Source organism: Podarcis gaigeae, assembly GCF_964106915.1.
Source record: "Podarcis gaigeae genome assembly, chromosome: 12".
NCBI classification, from domain to species: Eukaryota; Metazoa; Chordata; class Lepidosauria; order Squamata; family Lacertidae; genus Podarcis; species Podarcis gaigeae.
The window spans coordinates 39023539-39048628 of NC_139688.1; the positions used below are offsets into that span (position 1 = coordinate 39023539).

The window sequence follows — 25090 nt, forward strand, 5'->3', positions numbered from 1 at the left end:
TTCAGTGGCACTTCTAGGCTACCAGAAAAGGCTTGGTGGGTTGGATGAGGCTTGCAAGCCTGGGGTTCAGCATACCTGTTTTTCAGAAACAGGTGATTGTATGAGCTAAGTGCATCAAAAAGCATTGTGTTTGTGGTGTGTGATCTAAGATGGCTCATTCATATATGCAATCCATCACTTGATTCTACAGTCATCAAGGGATGTAAAGGCACTGCATAAACTAGTGTCAGAGAAGGGGATAAACTTAAGGTGTATGTTTACAAGTCCCCATATTAAATTGTTGCTGAGGCAAGACCTTCCATATCCTCAGCATTTCTATGTTGTTTCATGCACTGTCGTGTCAAGTAGATTGCTGTTCTCATAGTTTGGTACTAAGCAAGTACTAATATTAGGTATTTTATTTAATGTTAAATTATTCTAGGATAATGCTTCCTGCCTGTGATTCGTTTTACCTTGTTAAAGGATGAATCAAAGACTAAAGTGAATTGAAATAGATACATTAACATTGGGCAGGATCAACAGATGTTGACCTGCATCATAGACATCATAATACAGCACTGGAAAAATATATATCTGAAGAGTAATGTAAAATGACCCATGATCACTTAACTCCTAGAGAGAAAAAGTTTGCATGACAATATTGATGACCGAAAGCTTTTCAAGTAAAGAGCATGAGCTGGAATTTTGACTGTTTCTCTGCAGGGAGAAGAAATGATTATAGTACTGTCAACTGCAGCTGAAAAGTGGGATTACTTTAGAATGTAGAAGCATTCTAAAGCATATCTGCTTAATTTTAATTCTGGATAACTAGTGCCAGCCTTGTTGGTACCTTAATTACTTCAGAAAGTTGATGTTTCTGCAGAACATGGCTACAGATATGGGCTGTTTTATTTTGGTAGTTATTAGGATTGTACAATGAGGCTGAAATATCTTAAACTAAAGATAATTGAGATTCAAATTGTGTATAAGTGAAATATAACTTCTTTCTTCTTTTTCAACAGAATGCAGTGGTTTTATTCAAAGAGCTGTGTGGCCTCTCTCCTGTAGCAAATCTCATGCAATGCATTCTGGCAGTATCTACACGCTTGGTGAGATCTGATAACACACCCTTGGTTGTGATGAATCTCAGCGAACAGTATCCCGTTATGGAATTGCAAGGAATCATTCCAGAAGTTTTGAAAAAAATTGTAACAGCATATGAAACAGTGAGTAGCCTTTATTAAACATCTTTTAGACAATATATTACTTTCAAAATATTATTCTAACCTTCCAAATCACGTGGATGGAAGATCATTTGTATAATAATGTTTTCGTATGAAACTGTAGAGATAGTAACACATGAGCTGTGGCCTGTGCAAGTCATTGTTATCGAAAAGAACATTTGCTTGATGTGTATCTGATGCTGTCCTCGTGTGTGTGTGTGTGTGTGTGTGTGTGTGTTACTGCTGTGCAATTTTATATATATGACCAAGCTGTAGCCTTGTTTTTAGTCTGAGGGGGAAAAGAAAATGGTGTTGTTTTAAGGGTTTAGTTTTATTACAAATATGTGAATCATATTAGTTTCAATACCTGGTTCAGTTCAATTTTTAGAAACCTCTTTACAAGCTTTTTTTAAATATATATTTTTATTTGCTTTTCTGTTTTATCATATCATCAACACATACTGTGTTACACACAGGATAATAAGAAAAAATACATAAATATAAGACATATATATGTATATTGATGATAACATCTTATTCCTCCAATTTATTTGAGTCTTATAAACCTTAACTTTTACTCCCACTCTTTCCTTGGTTTCCTAACTGCTATCTTTTCCACTGTGTTCTTACTCTACTAAGTTGTTTTCATTACCTTATATTACCCCACGTTGTAACCTATACTGCTGAATATTTTTGTCAGCCTGTTACGATTATTTTCTTGTTATAATATTTTTCCATATAATCTATATATAATGTCCAGTCCTCTTTTAATTTTTATCATCTTTATTTCTTATTCTATTTGTCATGCTGGCAAGTTCTATATATTCATTCTTCTTGTGATGGTACTTCGTCTCTTCTCCACTTCTGTGCTACCAGAATTTGGGCAGCTGTGGTCACTTAAAAACAGCAACCAAGCTTTAACACCTTGTATATGTTTCGGAAAATGTGTTTTAAAGCTAGATGTATCCTGAAATTCAAAAAAAATGTGAATATTTTAATGCTTAGGCTACCTAGCAAATACAATTATATCTATTAAATTATACAGCTTCTGGAACATGGAAAAGGGAAACACTCGAGAACTGTTACTTAGCAAGCTAAAATGAAACATCTCCCATTATATTTCCCCAAACTTGGTTCCCTTCTCAGTGAGTCCTGTCTTTATTGAACAAATGGACTTTGAGAGTACAGTGGTACCTCTGGTTAAGAACTTAATTCGTTCCAGAGGTCCGTTCTTAACCTGAAACTGTTCTTAACATGAAGCACTTTAGCTAATGGGGCCTCCTGCTGCCGCTGCGCCACCGGAGCACAATTTCTGTTCTCATCCTGAAGCAAAGTTATTAACCCGACGTACTATTTCTGGGTTAGCGGAGTCTGTAACCTGAAGCGTCTGTAACCTGAACATTTTCACATTAAGACACTAAGAGGAGCTTATAGTCTTCTTGTAGAACCATCTGATCCATGACACTGTTCTGTTCCAGGGGCATGGGGGAACCTGCAGAGCAGATGGGGTGATGATGGAGCTGTGGGGTGGAGGGGAAGTTGGCAAAACTGGCTTCCCTCCCCCATTCTGCTAACCATTTCCTTTTGTTAGTGGATAGATAGACAAAGCTGCATTTCCACCATTACCTTTATCAGGAGCTGATGTCGGGACTCAGATAGGGATGAGGATATATTTGCAATATTGCAAACAATCTGTTTAAACTTTGCACTTAAAATATTGTTCTAAGGATTTTGTTGAGACTAGAAACTGCTTGAAACCATAATACAGTAGGTGCACATTTGCCCAGCTTTTAGGAGCAAAGTTCAGTTTCAGCCAAAAAATGTCATAGGAAACTTAGTACAAAAGCTATTTCAAAACTTAGCAGCAAAGGGCCTCCACGTTGAAAGTTAAACGTTGCTACTATAAAACTATACTTGTAGTTTTTCATATGTAGCAGGAAGCATTGCAATACAGTGGTGCCTCGCAAGACGAAATTAATTCGTTCCGCAAGTCTTTTTGTCTTGCGAGTTTTTCGTCTTGCGAAGCACGGTTTCCCATAGGAATGCATTGAAAATCAATCAATGCGTTCCTATGGAAACCGCCTTCAGACCAGGTCCGGGGACAGTCTGTCCCCCGACCTCTTCTGAAGGCCGGCGGGGGGGGGCGAAAGTCTTTGCTTCCCCCCGCCTGCCTTCCCGGGACAGCGGAGACTTCTCCGCTGTCCCGGGGCGATCTTAAAATGCTGGCGGGCGGCAGCACTGCCGCCCGCCAGCATTTTAAAATCGCCCCGGGACAGCGGATGAATTCTCCGCTGTCCCGGGGCGATTTAAAAGCCCCCGGGAAGGCAGGCAGGGGGGACAAAGACTTTTGCCCCCCGCCCGCCTTCAGAAGAGGTCCAGAGGGCTGCGCACCTTCCCCTCTGTTCCCGGACCTGTCCTGAAGGCTTGCGGTGGGAGGAGGGCTTTCCTCCCCACCGCCAACATTCAGAATGCTGTTCTGAATGTTGGCGGTGGGGAGGAAAAACCCTCCTCCCACCGCAAGCCCCGGGATCAGAGGAGAAGCCCTTCGCGCCTTGTCCTCTGTTCCCGGACCTCCCACCGCAAGCCTTAGGACATGTCCGGGAACAGAGGAGAAGGCGCGCTGCGCTTCCCCGCTGTCCCCGGAGATTTCCCTATGGGCTTTCGTCTTGCGAAGCAAGTCCATAGGGAAATTCGTCTTGCGAAGCCGCTAAAAAATCGGAAAACCCTTTCGTCTTGCGGGTTTTTCGTTTAGCGAGGCATTCGTCTTGCGGGGCACCACTGTATGTCATTAGGAATTGGTCAAGAGAATGTGATTTGGTAGGATATGTATGTAAGGGGCAAGGAAAGTCTCTATTGGCAAGCAGTGCTGCAAATGTATAGGTATTGCATGTAAATCATAGTGATGTTTATGGTAGAGTTATGTCGAACTCTTCTTAAATAAGAATAGAAACCCTTTTACTTTTGTGCTGCATAGCTAGTTTATAACTTGTGTTTTAACATGCTGCAGCCTTTGCTCTGCACTAGAGTGAAAACATGGGCATTTCCTTATGGAATGTTTTAAAAACAAACCTTGGTTTCCATGGTGAGTGCATGGGCTATCTCTGATTTACATTGTTTTCTTCATTCTCAGTATGCTTTGTGGTTATCACGGATGTTTCTGAAAGTACAACAGTTCCTGGGTCAATCCCATCTCAGATAAAATATACTAATTTAATATTTAATGTTTCTTTGTCAGAAATACCTCCCTTACCATAAAAAGTAGAGCAAACATTTACACTGGTAACTGAAGTAATCCTCTCTCTAGTTTAGTATTTTAAATTTATTTTTGCACAGTGAGTAACTAGGGAGCTCAATATATTTGTTCATTAACCTACAAAAGGGTGTAAGCTCTCTCCAGTAAAAATGCTAGCCAATATCAGAGTAATTTAAAATGACAAAATACTACAGGGAATTGAGGCATTATAGAATGAAAATTTGTTCTGTGTTAAAGGAGAAACTTATAATTATTAAAGAACTAGTGTCAAGTGAGCAAGTATTTGCAGTTAATTAAGATGTCCCTGGATAGATGTTAGATTATACATTTTCCTCATAAAAATATAAAGCACGATACAATTTTTTCAAATTCAGTATACATTATTGCATGCAAATGGTTGGGTTTGCATTTGGGAATTTCCCCCCAGGCTATTCTGATGTGGACTAATGGAGAAGTTGCAAATTATTTCAGTTGGGAGTTGAGCCTGAACCCACATTTGGATGTATTTATAATATTTATAGTAAGTGGAGAGATGCTAGAACCATAAGTTACAGAACAGGAACATTGCTATATCTAGTTGAATGTGTAACATTCTTGAAACAAGCATGAGGCCCCTAGTTAATATACAGTGGTACCTTGGTTTACGAACAGTCCGGTTTACGAACCATTCGCTTTACAAACTCCGCAAAACTGGAAATAGTGTCCCGGTTTGAGAACTTTACCTTGGTCTAAGAACGGAATCCGCACAGTGGAAGGGCATTGGTGGCAGGAGGCCTCATTAGGGAAAGTGTGCTTTGGTTTAAGAACAGTTTCGGTTTAAGAACTGACTTCCAGAACGGATTAAGTTCGTAAACCGAGGTACCACTGTACTCTTTTTTGGGCAACTCGATTGAACGACTGGAGGATTTGGCACACCAAATCTGGGAATCAAGAAGACTGTAACCAACCTGGAATTGAGAACATAGCTCCACCCCGAAACTAGATTAAACATACATGGTTCTATGTTCAGTTCTTTCTATAGATTCATTATGGCAACTGATAAGTTTCAATGAGACAAAACTGTTGTACAATATTGGTTTATCCCTCTCACCTACTGTCCTGCATTTCCTTGAAATCCTAAGAAGAAAATGCTTTCCTTTAGCTAAAAGTTCTGATAAAATAGGTGATGAAATTATGAGGTATAAGGGGGATAATACAAAAACATGTTTATTAATTTTGATGCAAGGAAATGAGACCCCCTCCAAGAGTAGATTACATTGTGACATTGAGAGATATTTTGTGACGGATCCAAAGAGTGGGTAGGGCAACCCAGTTAGTTAGATGGATGGCATACAAATAATAATAAAATGATTAGTAGTAGTGGTGGTAGTTTTATATATTATTTATTGATTTGTCACTTTCCACACACAGAAGAGTGTCCCAAAGCAACTTATAGTTTAGGGGGAAGATAAAGAGTAAGGGGGAGCAGTGGAAGACAGAAGTGCCTGGCGTACTCTGGTCCATGGGGTCACAAAGAGTCGGAAACGACTAAACAACAACAACATAGGTTTTTCTCCTTCAAAATGTTAGAACTTGTAAGAACAAGATGCTGTATTAGATGGTTCTTTCTCTGGCATGGCTTTTTTTCCCCTCAAGTAGTTAAAGTAGGGAGACACTTTTAGGCTGTTCTAGAGAGGTCAATAATGTTCTTTTCAACCTTTGTCTACTTATGTCATAGATGAATAGCACCACGCAGTCCACAACGTACAAATATGATTTCTGTATTTGCGTTGTGAGAATTAAATATATGGTTTTCAGACCAACTGGGTCTGAAACAAATTCTATTTCTTAAACCTCGTCCAAGCAGTCTTATATGGATGACAAGTACTTTATTGTAAACATAAGTAACACCCAGAAGATTTGTTTTCTTACAATGGCAATTTTGGACAGCATTTAAAGCAGTAGAAAGATCAATTACACATCATTATAAATCGACTTTGATTGCCTGGGCCTAACCACAGCTGGTCAGTAATGAGGTTACTATTGATTGCCGTCTTGTTTGCAAGTTCTTTTCCCTATGTGCTATCACAGAGGTTGACTTAAAAAGCTCCTCTTAAGTGAAGGTCTGTACTTCACCAATCCCAGAAGTTGTTATCATTGAAATTATAAGGTATATGAAGAAAGTAAAGTTTCAGAAAACATTTTGATAGGCAATAGCTATTAAGTTTGTTTAATACATGCTATGTGTTATTGCCAACATAATTATAGAGGTTATGAAATGCTGCACATTTGCCAGAGCGGTAGGTATAATATCAGTGGCCTTCTCCCAGGTAGTACTATTTCTGTAGTAACAACTTGTGAGCCTGCTGCTCTGGAAAAGCATTTAATGAAGGCTACTGACAAATCTTGAGATTAGGTTAGATTGGAGAGTCAGAAATGAAGCCCTACGACTCTGTAAAATGTTGAACAAACCAAGAATATTGCAGTCGTTTTGACACACTCATATATTGATCTATACGAGAGCAGGTAACTTGCGGCTCTTCAGATGTTGTTGGACTACAAACCGCCATGTAAGAGCTTAATTAGTATCTGTTTTCAAGTGATCTGACAAGTGTCACTATCTGATATTTTAAATCTTCTCTCCATAGTTAAATCATTGCCTTGTTTGATGGGTTAGTGTAATTCCCTTACTGGATGTGCTGGAACCATCACAATTTGATATATGTACAGTGGTGTCTCGCAAGACGAAATTAATTCGTTCCGCAAGTCTTTTCGTCTTGCGAGTTTTTCGTCTTGCGAAGCACGGTTTCCCATAGGAATGCATTAAAAATCAATTAATGCGTTCCTATGGAAACCGCCTTCAGACCAGGTCCGGGGACAGTCTGTCCCCCGAACTCTTCTGAAGGCCGGCGGGGGCAAAAGTCTTTGCTCCCCACTGCCTGCCTGTCCCGGAGGGCTTTTGAAGGCAGGCGGGGGGGAGCAAAGACTTTTGCCCCCTGCCAGGATCTATACAGTGGTGCCCCGCAAGACAAACGCCTCGCAAGACGAAAAACTCGCTAGACGAAAGGGTTTTCCGTTTTGGAGGCGCTTCGCAAAACGAATTTCCCTATGGGCTTGCTTCGCAAGAAGAAAGCCCATAGGGAAATCTCCCCACCGCCAGCATTTTAAAAGCAGTCCGGGATAGCAGGGAAGCGCTTCCCGCTATCCCGGATGGCTTTTGAAGGCAGGCGGGGGGGGACAAAGACTTTCGGCCCCCGCCGGCCTTCCTGGACCTCTTCTGAAGGCCGGGGGGGGGGAAGGCTTTGCTCCCCACCGCTAGCATTTAAAAGAGGTCCCCGGAGATTTCCCTATGGGCTTTCTTCTTGTGAAGCAAGCCCATAGGGAAATTCGTTTTGCGAAGCGCCTCCAAAACGGAAAACCCTTTCGTCTAGCGAGTTTTTCGTCTTGCGAGGCGTTCGTCTTGCGGGGCACCACTGTATAGATCCTGAGGCCCGGTTAATACTTAAGATGTTCTTAACTTCTTGAGACATTGCAAATCTGTACATAATTTCTAGTTCTGCAATCTTGTCATTAGGATAGAGGTTAAAGGATTACCTTCATATTATCTCTCTTAATAAAGTTGCATAACTGCTCATGCCTAACTATCCATCTAAGTTCCCGATGGACAAATTCTTACTTGAGCTGCCTAATTCCCAGGTCCTGATGAAGCTCTCATACCTAGATGTGACTCCAAGCCAGTTAATGTATTTCAGAAAGGCTGTACCCATATTTCCACAAGAATATGGATTGTGTATTTTCTCAAAATGTTAATGTTTGGGGTAACATTTGAAATGCAGCTCCATGTATACACCACCCAAGAAGTAGACAGGGGGAACTCAAGGACTCGCAGTCACCGAGTTCTCTTTATTTTGAGTTCTTATCACAGTTCTATGAAAAATGGAAATAAATAAACCCTGTATTTCTAATGACAAAAGAATTCTAAAGGACAAAGAGTGATAAAAAAAGACCTGATAGACACTAAGAAAAGGCTGGATAACTGTTTCTTATATCAATACTGAGTGTTAGGTTAGCACTATTTAAAAGTTGCTTTTACTTGTCAGATTCAACCACTTAATGTGACCTACTTTGCTAATTCAACTTTTAGTATTGGGTGAAAGAAATTCCTAAAGTAAAATCAAACCCTAAGGCAAGTAGCTTTTGCCCTACAAGACTGAACTAAACAATTTTGTATTCATCCTTAGTGACCTGTCTTTTGTTTTAACTTCTTTTGCATGTCCCTTAAAAAACCCCAAACCCTCCTTACTAAGCTTGTGTCTTAATTGCCATTATATTGCCACTAAAAGTTTTTTGTGCTATCACATTTTAAAATGTGTCCCATTTTGCTTTCTCATTGGAATTGTTTATGGTTGGATCTTCTTAGGCTCCTTTCCACAGTCATATATACCTTGCAATGGAATTCTACCATGGTTTAAATCCTGGCTCATTTGGAAGCTACTAACCACAGTTTCCAGTTCACAGGAAACTATGGTTAACTGCAGCTCCGTGACTTGTTTCTGCACTTTCCCCAAAGGAGGAGCAAAGGGGCTGCATGTGGGTGCATATCCTGGCTTATTTAGTCATTATTTGATTGGGCCAATTGGACAATTTGGTCTGGAGGAGTGTAGTTTCAGGGTGAAGTAGGAAAATACACCATGACAGAAGAAGGCAACAAACTAGAATAAAGCTAAAGTAAATTAACTCCACTGAGGGGAGGTAATGAAAAACAGGTTTTTGAATGTGCTCCAATAACCCTGAAAGTGAGACACTGAAATAATGAGTAAATGATAATCTGAAAACAAAAAGAGGATTACAAAGGATTTCTTTTTGCTATTGGATTTTCTGTATTTTGGAGATGGATCACTTTAACTTGACAACCAGCTGAAGATATTGCTATAAGGTATTGCTTATTGCTATATATTGAAGACTTATTGCTGTATTGAATCTGATGTAATGGGTTTACTGAAAGCATTTCAAAGCCCTTCATCATTAAACTTGTGGCTTTATGAACCAAATTTTTAAATCAGTTGGTGGGCACAGGATATACAATACAGGACATGGTACAATTCCCCATCTGCTAATTTGATGTTACTGCCTTCATTAAATGTTTCTTGAGGAGTCTTAAAATAATTTAAAGATAATTTGCCTTTCTGTGCATTATTTATAAAATATATGGGTTGTATGATCTTTTGCCCCTTGTTTATAAGAGAGAAATTGAGACTGGGCTATTTTTGGGAGTATGGAGACTATGAAACACTACGAAGTTGACCTCACCTGGCTTGGAGATGTTTCTGCAGTGTTGTGGCAGTTCCCTTCTTTAGTGAAAACTGTTTCAACTCATCAGTGTAGTGCCATGGTAGTGACATTTCCCTGGCCGCCTTGCTGTGGAAATGTGAGGAAATATTTGACAGATCTCAGGCCCTGTTTGACTGCATTTTGTTCCGACAAGCAAATACTTGGCAAGATGCAGGATTGTGGACTTTTATGTATCCACACTGGGCCAATTTAAACTCTAGCCATGAAATCAATGTTGAGCATTGCTCCTGGGATTTGTGGCTTGAAACATATATACAGCATGTTCTCATGGAAGCACTGTATTCTAAAAGGAGCAACCTATGCATTTCCCATTTTATTGCATAACTACACCTCTAAATCCGTAGAATCCACAAACACTCACACACAATTAACATGGCAAATTCTGACACTTTGAAATGCCTGTTAGTAAAGAAGGATGACTTGGCATATTAGCAGATAAATGAGTGAGCACACATAACAGCCCTGTGAATATGTTTTCCTCAGGGAAGCAATCATTATAGAATCTTGTACATTTGTATATGATCGAATTACTAGAACATATGTGAATTTTTCAAAGGTACCATATTTTTCGCTCTATAAGACGCACCTAGTTTTTGGAGGAGGACAACAAGAAAAAATATATATTCTGACTCCCAGAAACCAGAACAGCAAGAGGGATCTGGCTTCTGGGATAGCCGTGCACAGCCTCTTCCGGGCAGCGGGATGAAGGCTACCCCAAGAGCTCTGCTCCCTTTAAAGAGTGCATGGAGCGTGTGTGCGGCTCTTTAAAGGGAGCACTGAGCAGAGCCTCCTGCATGCATTAACTCCATAAGATGCACACACATTTCCCCTTACTTTTTAGGAAGGGAAGAGTGAAAAATACGGTACTTTGAGTCTCTTGAGAAAAGTGGGGTATAAATCTAAATAAACAGCTTTTTAAAAAAGTAATGCAGTAGTGTCCATAGGCTCCAGCTCCATAGGACTGAGGTGTCTTCAGCTCCGCAAGTCTTTTGGGATGGGACTGAGGGCCCCACCCCAATCTTGAGGGTTTGGGCCTCGTGACACCAGGCCTCACGGGGGTGGCAGCGGGCCTCATGGCTTGTGTTGCTCATAGGCTGGACAGAACCTGGCACCTCTGGTAGTATCACCAGCAATGTAGTACACTGGTACCTCGGGTTACATACGCTTCAGATTACAGACGCTTCAGGTTACAGACACTGCTAACCCAGAAATAGTACCTCGGGTTAAGAACTTTGCTTCAGGATTAGAACAGAAATCGCACTGCGGTGGCATAGCAGCAGCGGGAGGCCCCATTAGCTAAAGTGGTTCTTCAGGTTAAGAACAGTTTCAGGTTAAGAACAGACCTCCAGAACGAATTAAGTACTTAACCCGAGGTACCAACGTAATCTGAGAATGTTACAATACAAAGTTTAGAGAGGAGCCACAGCTCTGTAGCAGAGTTTATCCTTTGCAAGTGGAAGGCCACAATTGTCCCGTTTTAATCTCTAGCAACTTCAATTAAGAAAAGAGCTCGGGTAGGGAAATACGTTCTGCCTGAAAAATGGCCAGTTTATGCAGGCTGTGAGTCTGCATTCGCCAGTGCTCTGACTTCTAGTTTTCATTGCTCATTTTCTCATTGCTCAAGTTATTCTCTTGTTACAGATGATTCAAACTATCAAGACTCTGATAGAAAATGCAGATAACGTATATGAAAAAATAGCCCAGTGCCAAAAAGCAGGTAAGGACACAACTCTATTTTTATTCAGTATTCTGCAGTGGGTTAACATATTCTACTAAAAGTGTAAAAATAGTCACACATCAATGTATTATATAACCAACATGATTCAACAGACGAATTTCAGTTACTTACTTTTGGGTTTTTGTGTTAAAGATTTTAGGAGCTATGTGAGAGTTATGTTTCTTTGATACATGGAACATTGCAGCTGATTATTCTCTTCTTTCATTTTTCATTTCAATTTACAATGAGTAAAAAACTTGCTTTTTGGCTGAGTGAAACGTTTTGGCAAGTGATTTGCCAAAGGTCAAACATTAGCCTTAACTCGGAAAAGAATCAAGATTTGCCTCAGTCTGCCAATGCCAAAATTTAAAAGCGTTAACTGGAACAAGAATTAAATGAGCAGCTTCCACCTGACAGGGAAGTTTAATAGCATTTAAAATCACATATAATATTTATAATACATAGTATACAGCTTCCCTGTCTCAATTATTTCCACCTTTTATTTGACAATGAAATAGTGAAAATATAGTGTGTTGGCAGGATTTCTCTAAGGATGGATTTATGCCATTTGGAAGCAATGTATATACAGTTGCGAGCCAGAGGATCTCACAGTTATAGGTCATTTATTTTTTACCTATTTTGTTTTGTTTTGTTTGTAAAGCAGAAAGTAATACATGTCTTGCAGGTGTAATTACATTTTTTAGGACCAGATAGGAATGCATTTTTTGCAGTTGAGTGGAACAGATGAAGATTTAATGATCAAAATGCTGGAAATAAATGTGCAATTGATACCATTGCATTTATCACAAAGAAAACATAAAGATGTTTTTGTTGGTCTAAATGGCATAAAGAGCTTTTTAGTTAGAACTCTTGTCTAGGAAGGTTGTAATCTTTAACCCTTTACCTGTCAGTAAGCCTATTGGGTGGTATTCAGTACTAGTCCTACTCAGAGTGGGTCCTTTGAGGTTAGTGGACATGAACTGGGTTCATTAAGGGATGCGGGTGGCGCTGTGGGTTAAACCACAGAGCCTAGGACTTTCCGATCAGAAGGTCAGCGGTTCGAATCCCTGCGACGGGGTGAGCTCCCGTTGCTCGGTCCCTGCTCCTGCCAACCTAGCAGTTTGAAAGCACATCAAGTGCAAGAAGATAAATAGGTACCACTCCAGTGGGAAGTTAAACGGCGTTTCCGTGTGCTGCTCTGGTTCGCCAGAAGCGGCTTAGTCATGCTGGCCACATGACCCGGAAGCTGTACACCGGCTCCCTTGGCCAGTAAAGCGAGATGAGCGCCGCAACCCCAGAGTCAGTCACGACTGGACCTTGTGGTCAGGGGTCCCTTTACCTTTACCTTTACTCTGAGTAGGAACCCATTGAACTTAGCAGACAGAGTAGGCAGGCACAGGATTGCACTGCTAAAAGTATCAGTGGAATTACTTATTATCCCAACTAAGCAGTCTGATTAGCACATGCATTTTGGAGGTATTGTTCTGCCTTCATGGGACCATTTCTTTGTGTCAGTGTGAAGAATGTTGTGGTCCTTATACACTGAAGCTCCTAGGGACTGCTTCAGATGACGGCTGTGATTTACAATGTTTCTGCAATATGTTCTAGTGCATTAGTCTTGTATTAGTTTGTTTTGCAATGCTTTCCCAAGAGGGATTATAACTTTTGTTAACAAAAGTACAACAAAAATAAATGTGATTCAGAGATTCATAGAGTTGGAAGGGACCATGAGAGTCATCTAGTCCAACTCCCTGTGATGCAAGAACCTTTTACCCAATGCGGGGCTCAAAACTCTGAGATTAAGACTGACTGAGCTATTGTTTGTGGTATAAAAAGTTACAGGATTCCACCAGGATGTTATGGGATGTGCACAGATTGGAGGTGAAGCCAAATTTTTGCATGTGCAATCATCATAAATGGGCAATAGAAAGGATGTCTGATCCTACTAACAATGTAGACTGTTTCCATGCCCAGGCATTTTCAGTAAGACACAAACTGTTGATTCAAGTAGTTACGGCACGGAGCCCCACAGTGCACAAAGCCTTCAGTGCTGAAGTTGCATTGCGGAAGTGGTGGGTGCAATTGTTGAACTGGGTGTGCGTGTGAAGTCTGACTTGCTCCATGGCTCAGGTTCTGATTTAGCAAGCCACTGTATATGGTTCAATATTAACCTATCAAATATTTGTATTAATAAGTAACCTTGGTCTGGCTGATAAACCTCCAGTGTTTAGTTATCCTGTTTGTTTTGTACAAAAAAAATATGTCGCTGGATATTTTTTTGCACTGCATTTAATTATGACCAAGTCGTCTTTTATGAAGGAGTAAAGAGAAAGGTAGATGAATATTTTTGACATAGCATCCTGATTTTGCAAATTCTTTCAGGAAGCAACAACCTTGACTTGCATTTTTAGTCTCACAAACACATGGGGGTGTAGCTTTGTTTGCGGTGGAATTTTCCCATGGGCTGTGTTTAGGATTAAAAATCCTTCTGTGTATCTTGGTCTATGCAGATGCATGAGTCTACATAGATCTCTACTAACTTTTTAAGGTAAAATGTACAATAGTTTTATCTTTGCTCTAGGGGTATGTGCGTTTGTGTTGTCCCATCTCAGACTTCAGATGGAGGTTCACATGAGTGAATCCTCTTTCATACAAAGTAATTCCACATAAAAAAAACCTAGAAGGTCAGGTAGAACAATTGTAGCCTAGTCATTTCCCTGACAAGTTAATACTTTTATACATAGTGATTTCTCAGTGTCTTAAAGTGGTATCCTCAGCTCATCAACCAGGTAAAGCCATCTGCATAGAGCTGTTATTCTGTTTCTTTGCATCAGAAAGATACTCTTCTTGTTAAGACTTCATTTCTTTTTCATATATGCCGTTTTATCAACAGTATTCATTCTAGCAGTAATACTCTTTAGCCAGATGGCAGCCTTCTAGTGTGTTTCCTGAGGCAATTTATCATTCATGCCATTTGCCTATTTTGCCTTTTAGAACCTTTCTAGACACTGCATTGAAACTTTCAAGAATACAGTTCTAAAGGGGAAAATATTTTACTCATCTATAAGGGCCCTGAGATTGCCCTTTATTTGCTTTCCTCTTTTGAAATTGCAAAGAAGATTTGTAAGTCACTGTGTTTCAGAATTAATGAGCTGTCATCATTAACTGACACCTTGTTTAGTTGGTAGAAACCAAGCGTATCAGATCCAGTATGTATTAATGCAAAAATAGTGAATGCACTATCATGTTGTATTGCTTAGCAGAGGCACTGATGAAGAGAGGCGGCACCAGGTGAACCTCCCTAGACCCTTGTGAAAATGAGATTGTACTCAGCTGTGATCCCTGTTATTTTGTGTGCTCTCTCACATTAATTTAGAGCAAATTAATCATTGTGCTGCAGCAAATCTTACACGACTTAATATATAGTTGGCAGAGGTTTCTTGTATAAGGTATCGCTTCATTTTCTTTATATTCTCTTAGGTCACTTTTGTTTTGTTTTTCCTTCCCCCAGCGATGGAGTTCCATGAGAATTTACAAAGTATAGGAGCCAAGGAAGGTTTAAAGGAGAGAAAGCTACAAAAAGCAGTGGAGAGCTTTACCTGGAATATTACAATCCTAAAGGTATGTCTTTTTAAGTTGAATACTTTTTGAAACATAAACCACCATGGCCAAAAATATGATTACACTATATATACCAAGTGTGGTTCTACTGAATACAAAGTTTGATTATACTTAAAATGGAAATGTCGTCCTTTTGTTGTATTTACAGAAACATTTGTGCCTTGGATATGAACAGTATAGCATCACCCTTTATTAGATGCAGCTGGAATACTTGTCTAGTTTTAGCTATCAAAGACATAGGAATAAAAACTGCACAGATGATGAAGGGTGGAGAACATCTGGTTCTCCAGATGTTGCTGGACTACCAGCTCCCATCATCCCGTCATCACTGGCCTTGATATCTGGGGCAGACAAGAGTTGGAGTCCAACAGCAACAGATTCTGTGACAGGCAGCAACTCTCCAGGGTCTCAAACTGAGGTCTTTCACAAAGGTGGCATTTTCCATCTCCGCCGTATTAAGCAGTTGGTCCTTACCTTTCTCGCTCTGATCTGGCCACAGTGATCCATGCGACGGTCACATCTAGGCTTGATTATTGTAACTTGCTCTACGCGGGGCTGCCCTTGAAGCTGACTCAGAAACTCCAGCAGGTACAGAATGCTGCGGCAAAGCTCCTTACAGTGTCCTTGCTGCTGGATGACATTCATCCAGTGCTTTACCAGCTGCACTGGCTCCTGGTGGAGTACAGGGTCAGGTTTAGGTGCTGGTTTTGACCTTTAAAGCCCTATGCAGCCTAGGACCTGTGTACCGCCTCTCCTGGTATGCCCCGCGGAGGACCTTAAGGTTCACAAATGACAACACTTTGGAGGTCCCAAGTCTCAAGGTGGTTAGATTGGTCTCAACTAGGGCCAGGGCCTTTTCAGTACTGGCCCCGACTTTGTGGAACACTCTGTCACAAGAGACTAGGGCCTTGCGGGACATGACATCTTTCCGCAGGGCCTGCAAGACAGAGCAGTTCTGCCTGGCCTTTGGTTTAGACGCAGTCTGACCCTTATGTTTCCCTCCTCTTATGGTTTTGATCTATGGGCTACTTTTAAAATGAGGCTGCATTTTAAATCCCCCCCCCCCATTATATTTTTATTGTAATTTTACTGGTGTTGCCACCCTGAGCCCGGCTCTGGCCAGGGAGGCAGGATATAAATAAAATGTATTATATTATTATTATTGATGTGTTTAACTGACCTTCTTAGCTGGAGATTATGGAAAAGTGATGAAATGAATGCAGTGAAAATAAGTGTGGGCAGAGGCCCTATTGGGAACAGGGGCTCCTTGTGAAGTAGCACTAATCTGCACTTGTGAAGTAGCACTAATCTGCAAGGATGAAGAGGTACAGATAATCTTCAGGATTTTCTGAGCAAGCAATTCCTGAAGTCTCCTTTGCATTCAGGGGGCAACCTTAGTATCAACCCTCAATGTAACTCTTCTTAAACCTCTTCAGCTGCCTTGTGCACAAAGGCTGCTACTTCCCTGTAAAAGATCACATGTCTAAAATAAGGGCCACTGGCACATGGAATCAATGGCCCGGGGGATATACCTTGTGTCATATTTAGACCCTGCCCTTTGACACATGGAACTTGTGCAAATAAAATGAGGTCCTCAACAGCGATGTGAAGTAAATTACACTTGGAGACCATTATGGCCATGACCATAAGCTTCATGGTTGAACCTCTCATTGCTATATCCACACCACAGTAACCTGAAGACGCGATTAAACATACTGATTATTATGCACCCCCTTGAATAAGCATGGTGGTTTACTAGTTGATTTAGACCTTTGCCTGGCCATATATGAGATGGGGAAATGATAGACATCAAAGATCATTGCACTTTCCCCCCCTTTAAAACAGTTATTTAAAAGAACATTTGCCAATGTTGTTGGTGTTCCTGTTTCGATGTTTTCTTTTTAAAAAACATCCTAGTGATATCAGAATCCCCCGTTGTCAGACTATAAACTTGGCATCATTAAAACCGATTTTTATGTGAAGTGGCTAGGGCTCTAAAGAGGCTCCGTGAAGCTATTAGAAATCTGTTTACTTCTTTGAAAGGAAGCAGCTGAATTAACATTAATGCAGTTAGGAAGAGAAAATTAAATACTTTGCCGCTCTTTTGAAAAGTATCAATGGTACTTAATGAGGTACACAGGAGGGAAAGTATTAACATCTTTTCTTTTTTAGGCATATGCTTGCTTCACACTTCTCTAGGCTTAACTCCATCTTAACATTTTTGCTTTACATTTTGCATGAATTTAAAATCATATAATAAACAAAGCCTTTTTTCATATGGAAGTATACAATTAAAATGCAGAGTTGTTTCCATTTGTTCTCAGCAATGTTTTCCATTCAGCAAAATGGAAGAAGTGGCAAAGTTAGTGCAGCTGCCTGCCTGTAATTCCTGTCTTTCTTCCCCAAACAGATAAAGGTCCCATTTGCCCACCGAATACCTCATCCCTGCACTAAACTCTGGAATCTATTTTAACGACATCACATTTCATGGCACACACTCTCTCTCTCCCACACACTTTTGAAAGCTTTCTTTCAGTTTTTCAAAAATACAGTTTCATCTCACCTCCTCTCAGCTTCATTCTTCCCACTCACTAACTTGTCATAGAATTCTATTGTAGAAACACATCCAACATACAAACTGTAAACCTCATCTTAATTCCCTCCCACACATCTCAGCAAAACAGCCCATCTTTCCTGGCCTCTAGCACTGCACTTACGAATCACCTGTGGAGGGATGAACAAAGTGAACAAGTCATTTTAAGAAAACTATCTTGCCGTTTGCCCTCCTAAGATGCAAAAACTAGCAAACAGGACCCTATGAAAAAATTCATTTACTAGTAATATTTCAGAAAGCAACATTTTATTTGTCAATTTACCTCTTGGAAGCCATTTTGGCATATAAGTCATTTACAACTATAAAATCAGGCCATAATTAAAATACACAATAATGTTAAAACACCCTTAATTAAAATGTACGTAAAGCAAATGAACAATTCAAACAGTTTAAAAACAAACCACAAGTTCAATTCAGGGAAATGTTTGCCTAAACAAGCGCATTTTTAGGGAGCTGGTGAAATGTCAACATTTTTAGGGACTCTTGTATTTCAGTAAAAGTAAAGGTAAAGGTACCCCTGCCCGTATGGGCCAGTCGTGTCCGACTCTAGGGTTGCGCGCTCATCTCGCTCAAGAGGCCGGGAGCCGGCACTGACCGAAGACACTTCCGGGTCACATGGCCAGCGTGATGAAGCTGCAGCTGGCGAGCCAGCACCAGTGCCGCACACGGAAACGCCGTGTATTTCAGTAGGGAGAGTAAAAGAGTCTGCTCTGTGTTACCACAAGCCAATAATCACCAGCCTTGAAGAAACTAGCCAGATTTCATTAGCCGATCACAGTGCCCTTATGGGGCAGTGAATATGCCATTTGTGGAAAGTGTTATTAAATTATTTCCCATTAAAATTAACTTGCTCACCTTTAGGAACAGGCCTCGGAGCTCACTCAGTAGCAACTGTTCTCTGGAAGCCATGTATCAGCCTTAAGCTTCTTAAATAATTTGCTTTACATTTGTGATCAAAGACTTATTTTGGAGTTTTCATGGATGTGGCTATGCCCTTTTTGCAGAGAAAAATTTCCAAGTGTTGAGTTTTGCTTGGGGTTCCTCTGCAGTTGCTAGCAGCTTCTGAATTTTCTGTCAGTTATAGCTCACTTTATTTACAAGTAACAGATAAGCAGTCAAGGCAGCTGAAAACTGCTTCAGTTGGGCTGCAGTTGGATTCTAAGCGCTCTGAAAATTGCACCCAGCATTTAATTCACTCGGTTTATTTTAGCAAGAGTCAGCCTAGATTAGCTTAGATTTAAACAAACCAAAGTGAAAGCATGAACTAAATAAATGATTATGTGCTGAAATTCGTAGAAACATTTGTGATAACGTACACATGATTCATCTGCTCTGCCATATAATGTTTCATATATCTTTCTTTGTTTCCTTTTTCATGGGAATTTTAAAAGGATACCAGTGTTGTTTTGACAGATTAAAGAATGCCACTGAAGCCAGAGTCCAATGAATAGATGTTCTTCCCTACAGGAAAAAACTCAACATTGCCATATGAATGTTCATAGGGGTTTTGGTCTTTCTGTTTTATTATTCAGCTAGTGGTGTCTTTCCCAGTTCTAGAAGATTTGCTCTGTATTCTTAGACCATGAATTGATGGTCCAAGCTGCTTTTCTTAGAAGAATGCAGTGTCTGCCTTATCCTCAAGGTCTGGAACCTTGCCAGACTTGTGGTTTTCTGCTCTGCAAAGCATTCCACCCTCCAGAGAAAGTCGGGGAATTGTCCTAGAAGCAGTTTTCCTTACGCTTACGAGAGGACTATGCTGCCATCCCACCAACAGCTCCAAAGGAGTTGCTAATGAAAAAATGTGATGTTTATATCACCCAACCCTTCCTAGATGCTCATTTTCTTTACCCCATAAACCATTCAGCCCATGCCAAAACCACTTACTTTTTGGAACTCCTGTTCAGAACAGGGCTCTCCTGCCTACGCCTGGAGTGCTGGCCAATGAAACTGAAAATAACCTGAAGCCTGTGGTCATGCACACACATGCATCTTTCTTTTCTGAAAGGTAGCTGCTATCCCTGGGCACTCTCTTCCTAACTCTGAATGTTACAAAGAAGCTCAGTATAAAGGCAGTGCAGTTGCTGGATCACAATGAATAATAAACTCCTGATGGCTCTTGGATTCCTTCCACAACAATAAAACTCTTAGCAAAAGTTATTTGCCCAGAATTGTTTGGTGGGAAATATTATTGTCTTTTAAATGCATCCAGCCAGTTGAATGCAGTTCAATCCAGTGTGTGTGTGTGTGTGTGTGTGTGTGTCTTAGCTCAAAGTAATCTGGTTTTCATCTTCATGAACTAGGCTGTGGCACAATAAATCAAGTCTAGAAAATGGTCTCATTATTGATAGTTGTGACTGCTTTTGTTCTTAACAGGGGCAGGCTGATCTTCTCAAAGATGCTAAGAACAAAGCCCTGGAGAACCTAAAGCAAATCCACTATGCTACTGTTTCATGTGGACTGAACAAGCCAGGATCAGAAACAACCGAGGGTTCAAAGCCCCGTCGAAGCCTGGAGGCTATACCTGAAAAGGCGGGTGAAGAAAATGGAGAATGAAAGAACATTCTCATTATTTTGGAGTTTATAACTCTGCAACCACTGTAGCTGCACAAGACATTTTGCTTTGCACTTACTACTAGTGGGAGGGGAAATCCTGGAATTTTAAAAGCACAACTGGAGAGGCTAATTACTATCCATGAAAACTGTGAATGTACATAGCAATTCTGTGTGCAGAGGCAACTGAATTGTTCTAACATGGAAATAATATTGCTGGCTAAAACACTCTGTATATGTGTAAAAGATGTCATGATTCAATAATCTTGTGCAGAAAAATATCATTGTCATTTAACAGAAAAACAAATTGGTTTTCCTGACTGGAAATACATCATAATGGCAAGGGAAGGAGCTTTTGTCATTGCTCAGAAAAGTGCCTTGATTTTTGGGGAAAATTTAGGTGTGCAGTGATTCCTTGATTTAGGAGCAGTGCAGTTCTATAATAGTTTGTTGTGTTAGGCCTGTTGTTGCACATCTAACTTAAAAATCAGGGCTGAAAATGTAAGCAAATGCACAGATTAAGCAAAATTCTATGACGAAGATATTTGGCAGTGTTCAGCTTTGAAAGTGCTACTCTTTTGGGTTTCTTTTTTGTTGTTGAGCCATAAATAAAAAGGGGAATGTAAATACAAAGTGCTTACTCCTGGCACAGTGCACTGTGGGAGAGCCGTTGCATAGAAGGAACATGTGCAATCAGTCAGCCATTAAATGCCTGAGTAAGGTGCATATACCTATTTCCACCTAAGAACATCTGCAGATGTCTACAGCTAATGTAAAAGTGACCAAACTGCAAACAAAATACTGTACATAGTTTTATCATTTTGTGGAAGTGAAGAAGTAATTCACATTAAAATGTTTTATGATACAATTCCCATGTTATTGGCCTAAAACTGAAGTTCAATTTTTTGTTTTGTTTCAGGTTTTTAAATAGCCTTTTTAAACTTCCAAATCCATCAATCTTCCCATTATGTGGTTTTAACATGGATTTGTTTTTCGAAATTTCATACTCACTGTAAGCTGAATATACAAACCAAGATCTGCCTCCTAATGTTTCTGCTAAAAATAATAAAATGGGGTACGACATCACAAGGTGCAATAAATTTGAAGCAAATGAAGTCATTTTTAAGAGATTTAAATTGTCTTTTTGTTGAGTGCCAGCGTCAACCCTGATAATCAAGTGAGTGCTTACCATGCTCAGCTGATAAGACAAGATTGATCCAAAATGTTTTGTGCACCTCAGAAACACCATTCCCTTCCAGCAAAGCCTTCTCAATAAAAGATACACCATTTAAGCAACACAGTTAGGATTTCTTACTGAAATGATTTCAGTTCAAGCAGTGCTATTTTTCTGGGGAAATGTTCTGTTCTTTTATCATGGCAATGGCGCCCACCTGAGAGGTGCCGGAACTGAGTTCCGCTGAGTTCCAGCTGAAAAAAGCCCTAGGTTCAAGTATAAATAGCTGCAATGTTGTAGGCTGAAGCATTAAGGACTGAATTAGGACTACCACCTGAACAGTGGATCAGCCAGTGACAATACTAGAGGCAGTCCTACAGTGAAAGGCTATACAGAGTAGATTGCATTAACTTTGCATCTGCAGAATCGGTTCACCAATCTTGGACACTTTTTCTTTGCTAGTTCTCTGCTGAATGGGCGGAGATGGGCACAGCCTGGGTGTGGCCAAATAAGAGGTACAACCAGCAGAACAGCTCACTTCCCCTTTCATGAGAGAGGTGGGGGTAAGGGATGGCTTTTAAATAGGCCTCTAGCCTCTGAACTGTGGGTCGCCACTTAAGCAAAGACTACAGTTGTGTTAGTCTTGTGGTCATGCAAATTTACCACCCCTTTCAAGTCCAGTGGACTTAAAACTTGAAACGGTATCAAGTTGTGGAACTAAAGAAGGGCTATCTGTGTTCTGCTTATCTTAAACTATGCTGGGATAGACGATACTTTCTTGCTCAGTGAACTAGCAGCCTTATCATTGCATGTTGCTGTCCTCCAGTTGCCTTCCAAACACCTTTAAAGATATAGATAAGCCTAACAGTGCAATATCAAGCCGTCAAAACACACCTAAAATCACCGGGAAGTTCTGCTTCCTGCCTGTGCCTCATCTGGTTTTGTTTTCTTCACGAAAAGAAACCTCTTCCTTAAAACTTAAGCACAGCAAGAGTAAAGTGCAATGGTTTCCTTTAATGTTGCAATCCCATTTGTGGTGTCCCTTCCTCTGCACTGCACTGCCTCCCAGAGCAAAAACATAACTGGCACAACATCTTTCTGCAGTTTGTGCTAGTGACTTGGCTCATTGGCTCAGCTGCCTGAGCCCATGGAAATATGACAGAGTCACATCTATTGGCATTTGCTGATTGCATGGTACTGGGTGCACCAACCAAGGAAAGGACAAGACTAAAAGGAATGGCAGAGGGAGGAAGAACTTTTTGGTTGAGAACAGGGAATTAGGGCTTCTCTGCTCAAGAACCAGAAACCAAATCATGGCTCCTTCAGTCAAGTTTAGTTACCCAAACTAATGTCATATCCTACCATTCTTACCTGCCACAATGTGCATGAGGACCAATGTTACAGGAGCTCCAATTTTATTCCAGTGACTCCCTGCACCTGCCTTATTAATAAGCTGAGGAAAAAAATGAAGGAGAAATGTCTGATGGACATTTCCAACCGATGTCAGAAAGGCTTGTTCACAGTGCCCCCCCAAAAGGCCCCAAAGTTGTGCAGGCAGCAGCATGATTTGTCCCTTAAGCCTCTGTGTAGGGGACAAATAATTGGCTCTTGCTTGAAGGAAGATAGAGTCTCCAAGGTGAGATATCATGTGGAAAACAAGACAGCTGGCAACCCTTGTTCAAGACAGGGCTTGCTGTGAAGTGCTCTTAATGTTGCTTAAGGAACAATTCATTGTCATTATGGGATGGACAATGGAGCAGCTGCACCTGGAGCAATTTGCTGGATCAGGGAGCATGATATTAGAAGCCGTTTATTTTGCAAAAACTTAAAGGGCATTTGCAGTTACATGGGAACTTGCACGATACATTGGCCTGGGTTTATTTCATATGTCCATGCTGCATAGGGTGACCCAATGCATTGGCAACTATTAATATTCGTGTAGAAAAGGGAATTCAACAGGAAGTGCAGTTTGTTGTTTTTAATGTTGGTGTGACTTGACAATGTGAACCTGCTCATATATTTCGTATTCCAGACAATGATGAAAGTGACAAAAATGGCTAGGTTGCCCTAGCATTGTATGAGTCAAATTTGCTTCTATGGCTCCCGCTATTGAACTGTCAACCTGATACCCCCTGGGTTAAAGATGTGGAGCTTCCTCCCACCCCACTTTGAAGCAGTTAAAAAAAATCCTTACACTGGAAGTGAAACACTTATCAATACTCTATCCGATTAAAGTGGAATCCAATTTTCTCTGATGAAGTGAGGTGGTACTTATGACACACTCTGGGTTTCACTTGATAAACTTGTCTCCACCAGCGGGTATCACATGATTACAAGGCTCTCTGTAAGAGCTGATCTGAGATAACCACTCCACACCAGCATGCTATCATATAACCATGTAAGTTATCTGATGGTGAAGCACAGATATTTGAATTACCTTTGGCTGTTCTTGCAACACTGCCCAATGTATCCTGATTTCTGCAAAGAGTATAATACACCAAATACTTCTATCAGTATAGTGGCCCTCAGCAACAGCTTTCTGCTGAATCACTTAAAACCCCATTTACATGGTTTTTAAAAGGCAAGTGCCCGTTTTCCTTCACACAGGCTTATTTATTTAATTAAAACACTTCAAATGGATATTGGGTTGGGAAAGGTTACATTACGTTAAAACAAAATCCTCCTCAGCGGTTGTGCTGAGCTATTTAGCCTAATGATGACAATCATTCTATGATAAGTCAGTCAAAACTTGCTTTTGCAGCTAAACAAACCAGTATTGGCCAAATAAAATTTAACATGTTGAGCCCGACTCAGGATACCACTGCTAAATGATGGATAACACTTTTCACTTGGCTAAATAGCATGAGGCGCTCACAACTGGATGGAATTTTGGGGCTTCAGCTCAATACTTTGCACGTAGGAGACCTCAGGTTCAACCCCTGGCTTTTCCAGGTATGGCTGCATCAAGAGGTCTGCCCAAAACCATTGCCAATCTCTGTAAAAAAAATACTGATGTAGATGGACCAAATAAATCTGTATAAGACAGAGCTTTTCAGCACGCAATTCCAATTTGGCTGAAAACCATGGTGCTGGTCATCATTTATAGAATGGTAATGAATCATAGTGCTGAGATTTGTCCCTGTTCAAAACACAGGCCTAGATACTTCTTAAGGAAACTAGGATTAATTCTTAATTATGGGCAATATCCAACATCTGTCATACTCCAAGCTGCCACATTGAAATAAATGGACTTACATTATGTAACTCTGTTGATTCCAGTGTGTCTGCTCTGAGTATGGCTAATGCTGAATATCATTATCCCCCTATATACTATTTAATAATAATAACTTGGCACGCCATTGCACCCTCCTCAGATAGAACTACTTGGAAACTTTTTAAAGAACTACAAGATACCCTATTGTTTTTGTGGTCACTTGGACAACACAAAGCTAGTAAATGATTTCCTGACAAACAACGGTACTAGTTTAGATGTGTTAATACGAAGAAATTCAGTTAGTGGTTAGATGCCGCTTTTTGCAGAATAAACCACATTTTTATCAGGCCACTCACCAGCTGTGTGCATACATTAAAGACCTAGTTGGTTGCTTTTCTTTTATTTGTTGTAGAC

General features: G+C 40.4%; 1 protein-coding gene and 1 long non-coding RNA gene across 13 annotated transcripts in view; one reads left to right on the plus strand and one right to left on the minus strand.

Moving 5' to 3' along the window:
• The window catches only part of PLCL2 (phospholipase C like 2), a 137621-nt gene extending 116214 nt beyond the window's left edge, over positions 1-21407 (plus strand). For 10 of the 12 annotated variants that reach the window (XM_083705585.1, XM_083705583.1, XM_083705586.1 and 7 more), the window contains 4 exons: positions 1002-1205; positions 11428-11503; positions 15015-15124; positions 20112-21162. In XM_083705585.1, the coding sequence (XP_083561711.1) occupies positions 1002-1205; positions 11428-11503; positions 15015-15124; positions 20112-20291 (570 nt within the window). In that variant the 3' untranslated portion in view covers positions 20292-21162. Of the gene's footprint in view, positions 1-1001; positions 1206-11427; positions 11504-15014; positions 15125-20111; positions 21163-21207 lie in introns of those variants that run through there. The other 2 variants (XM_083705582.1, XM_083705581.1) reach the window with 1 other exon arrangement.
• LOC310828475 overlaps positions 2036-25090 on the minus strand; it is a 35691-nt gene continuing 12636 nt past the window's right edge. The window contains exons 2-3 of the long non-coding RNA XR_014556941.1: positions 4272-4359; positions 2036-2169 (exon numbers count right to left, since the gene is read on the minus strand). This is a non-coding gene — a long non-coding RNA (uncharacterized lncRNA). The remainder of the gene's footprint in view (positions 2170-4271; positions 4360-25090) is intronic.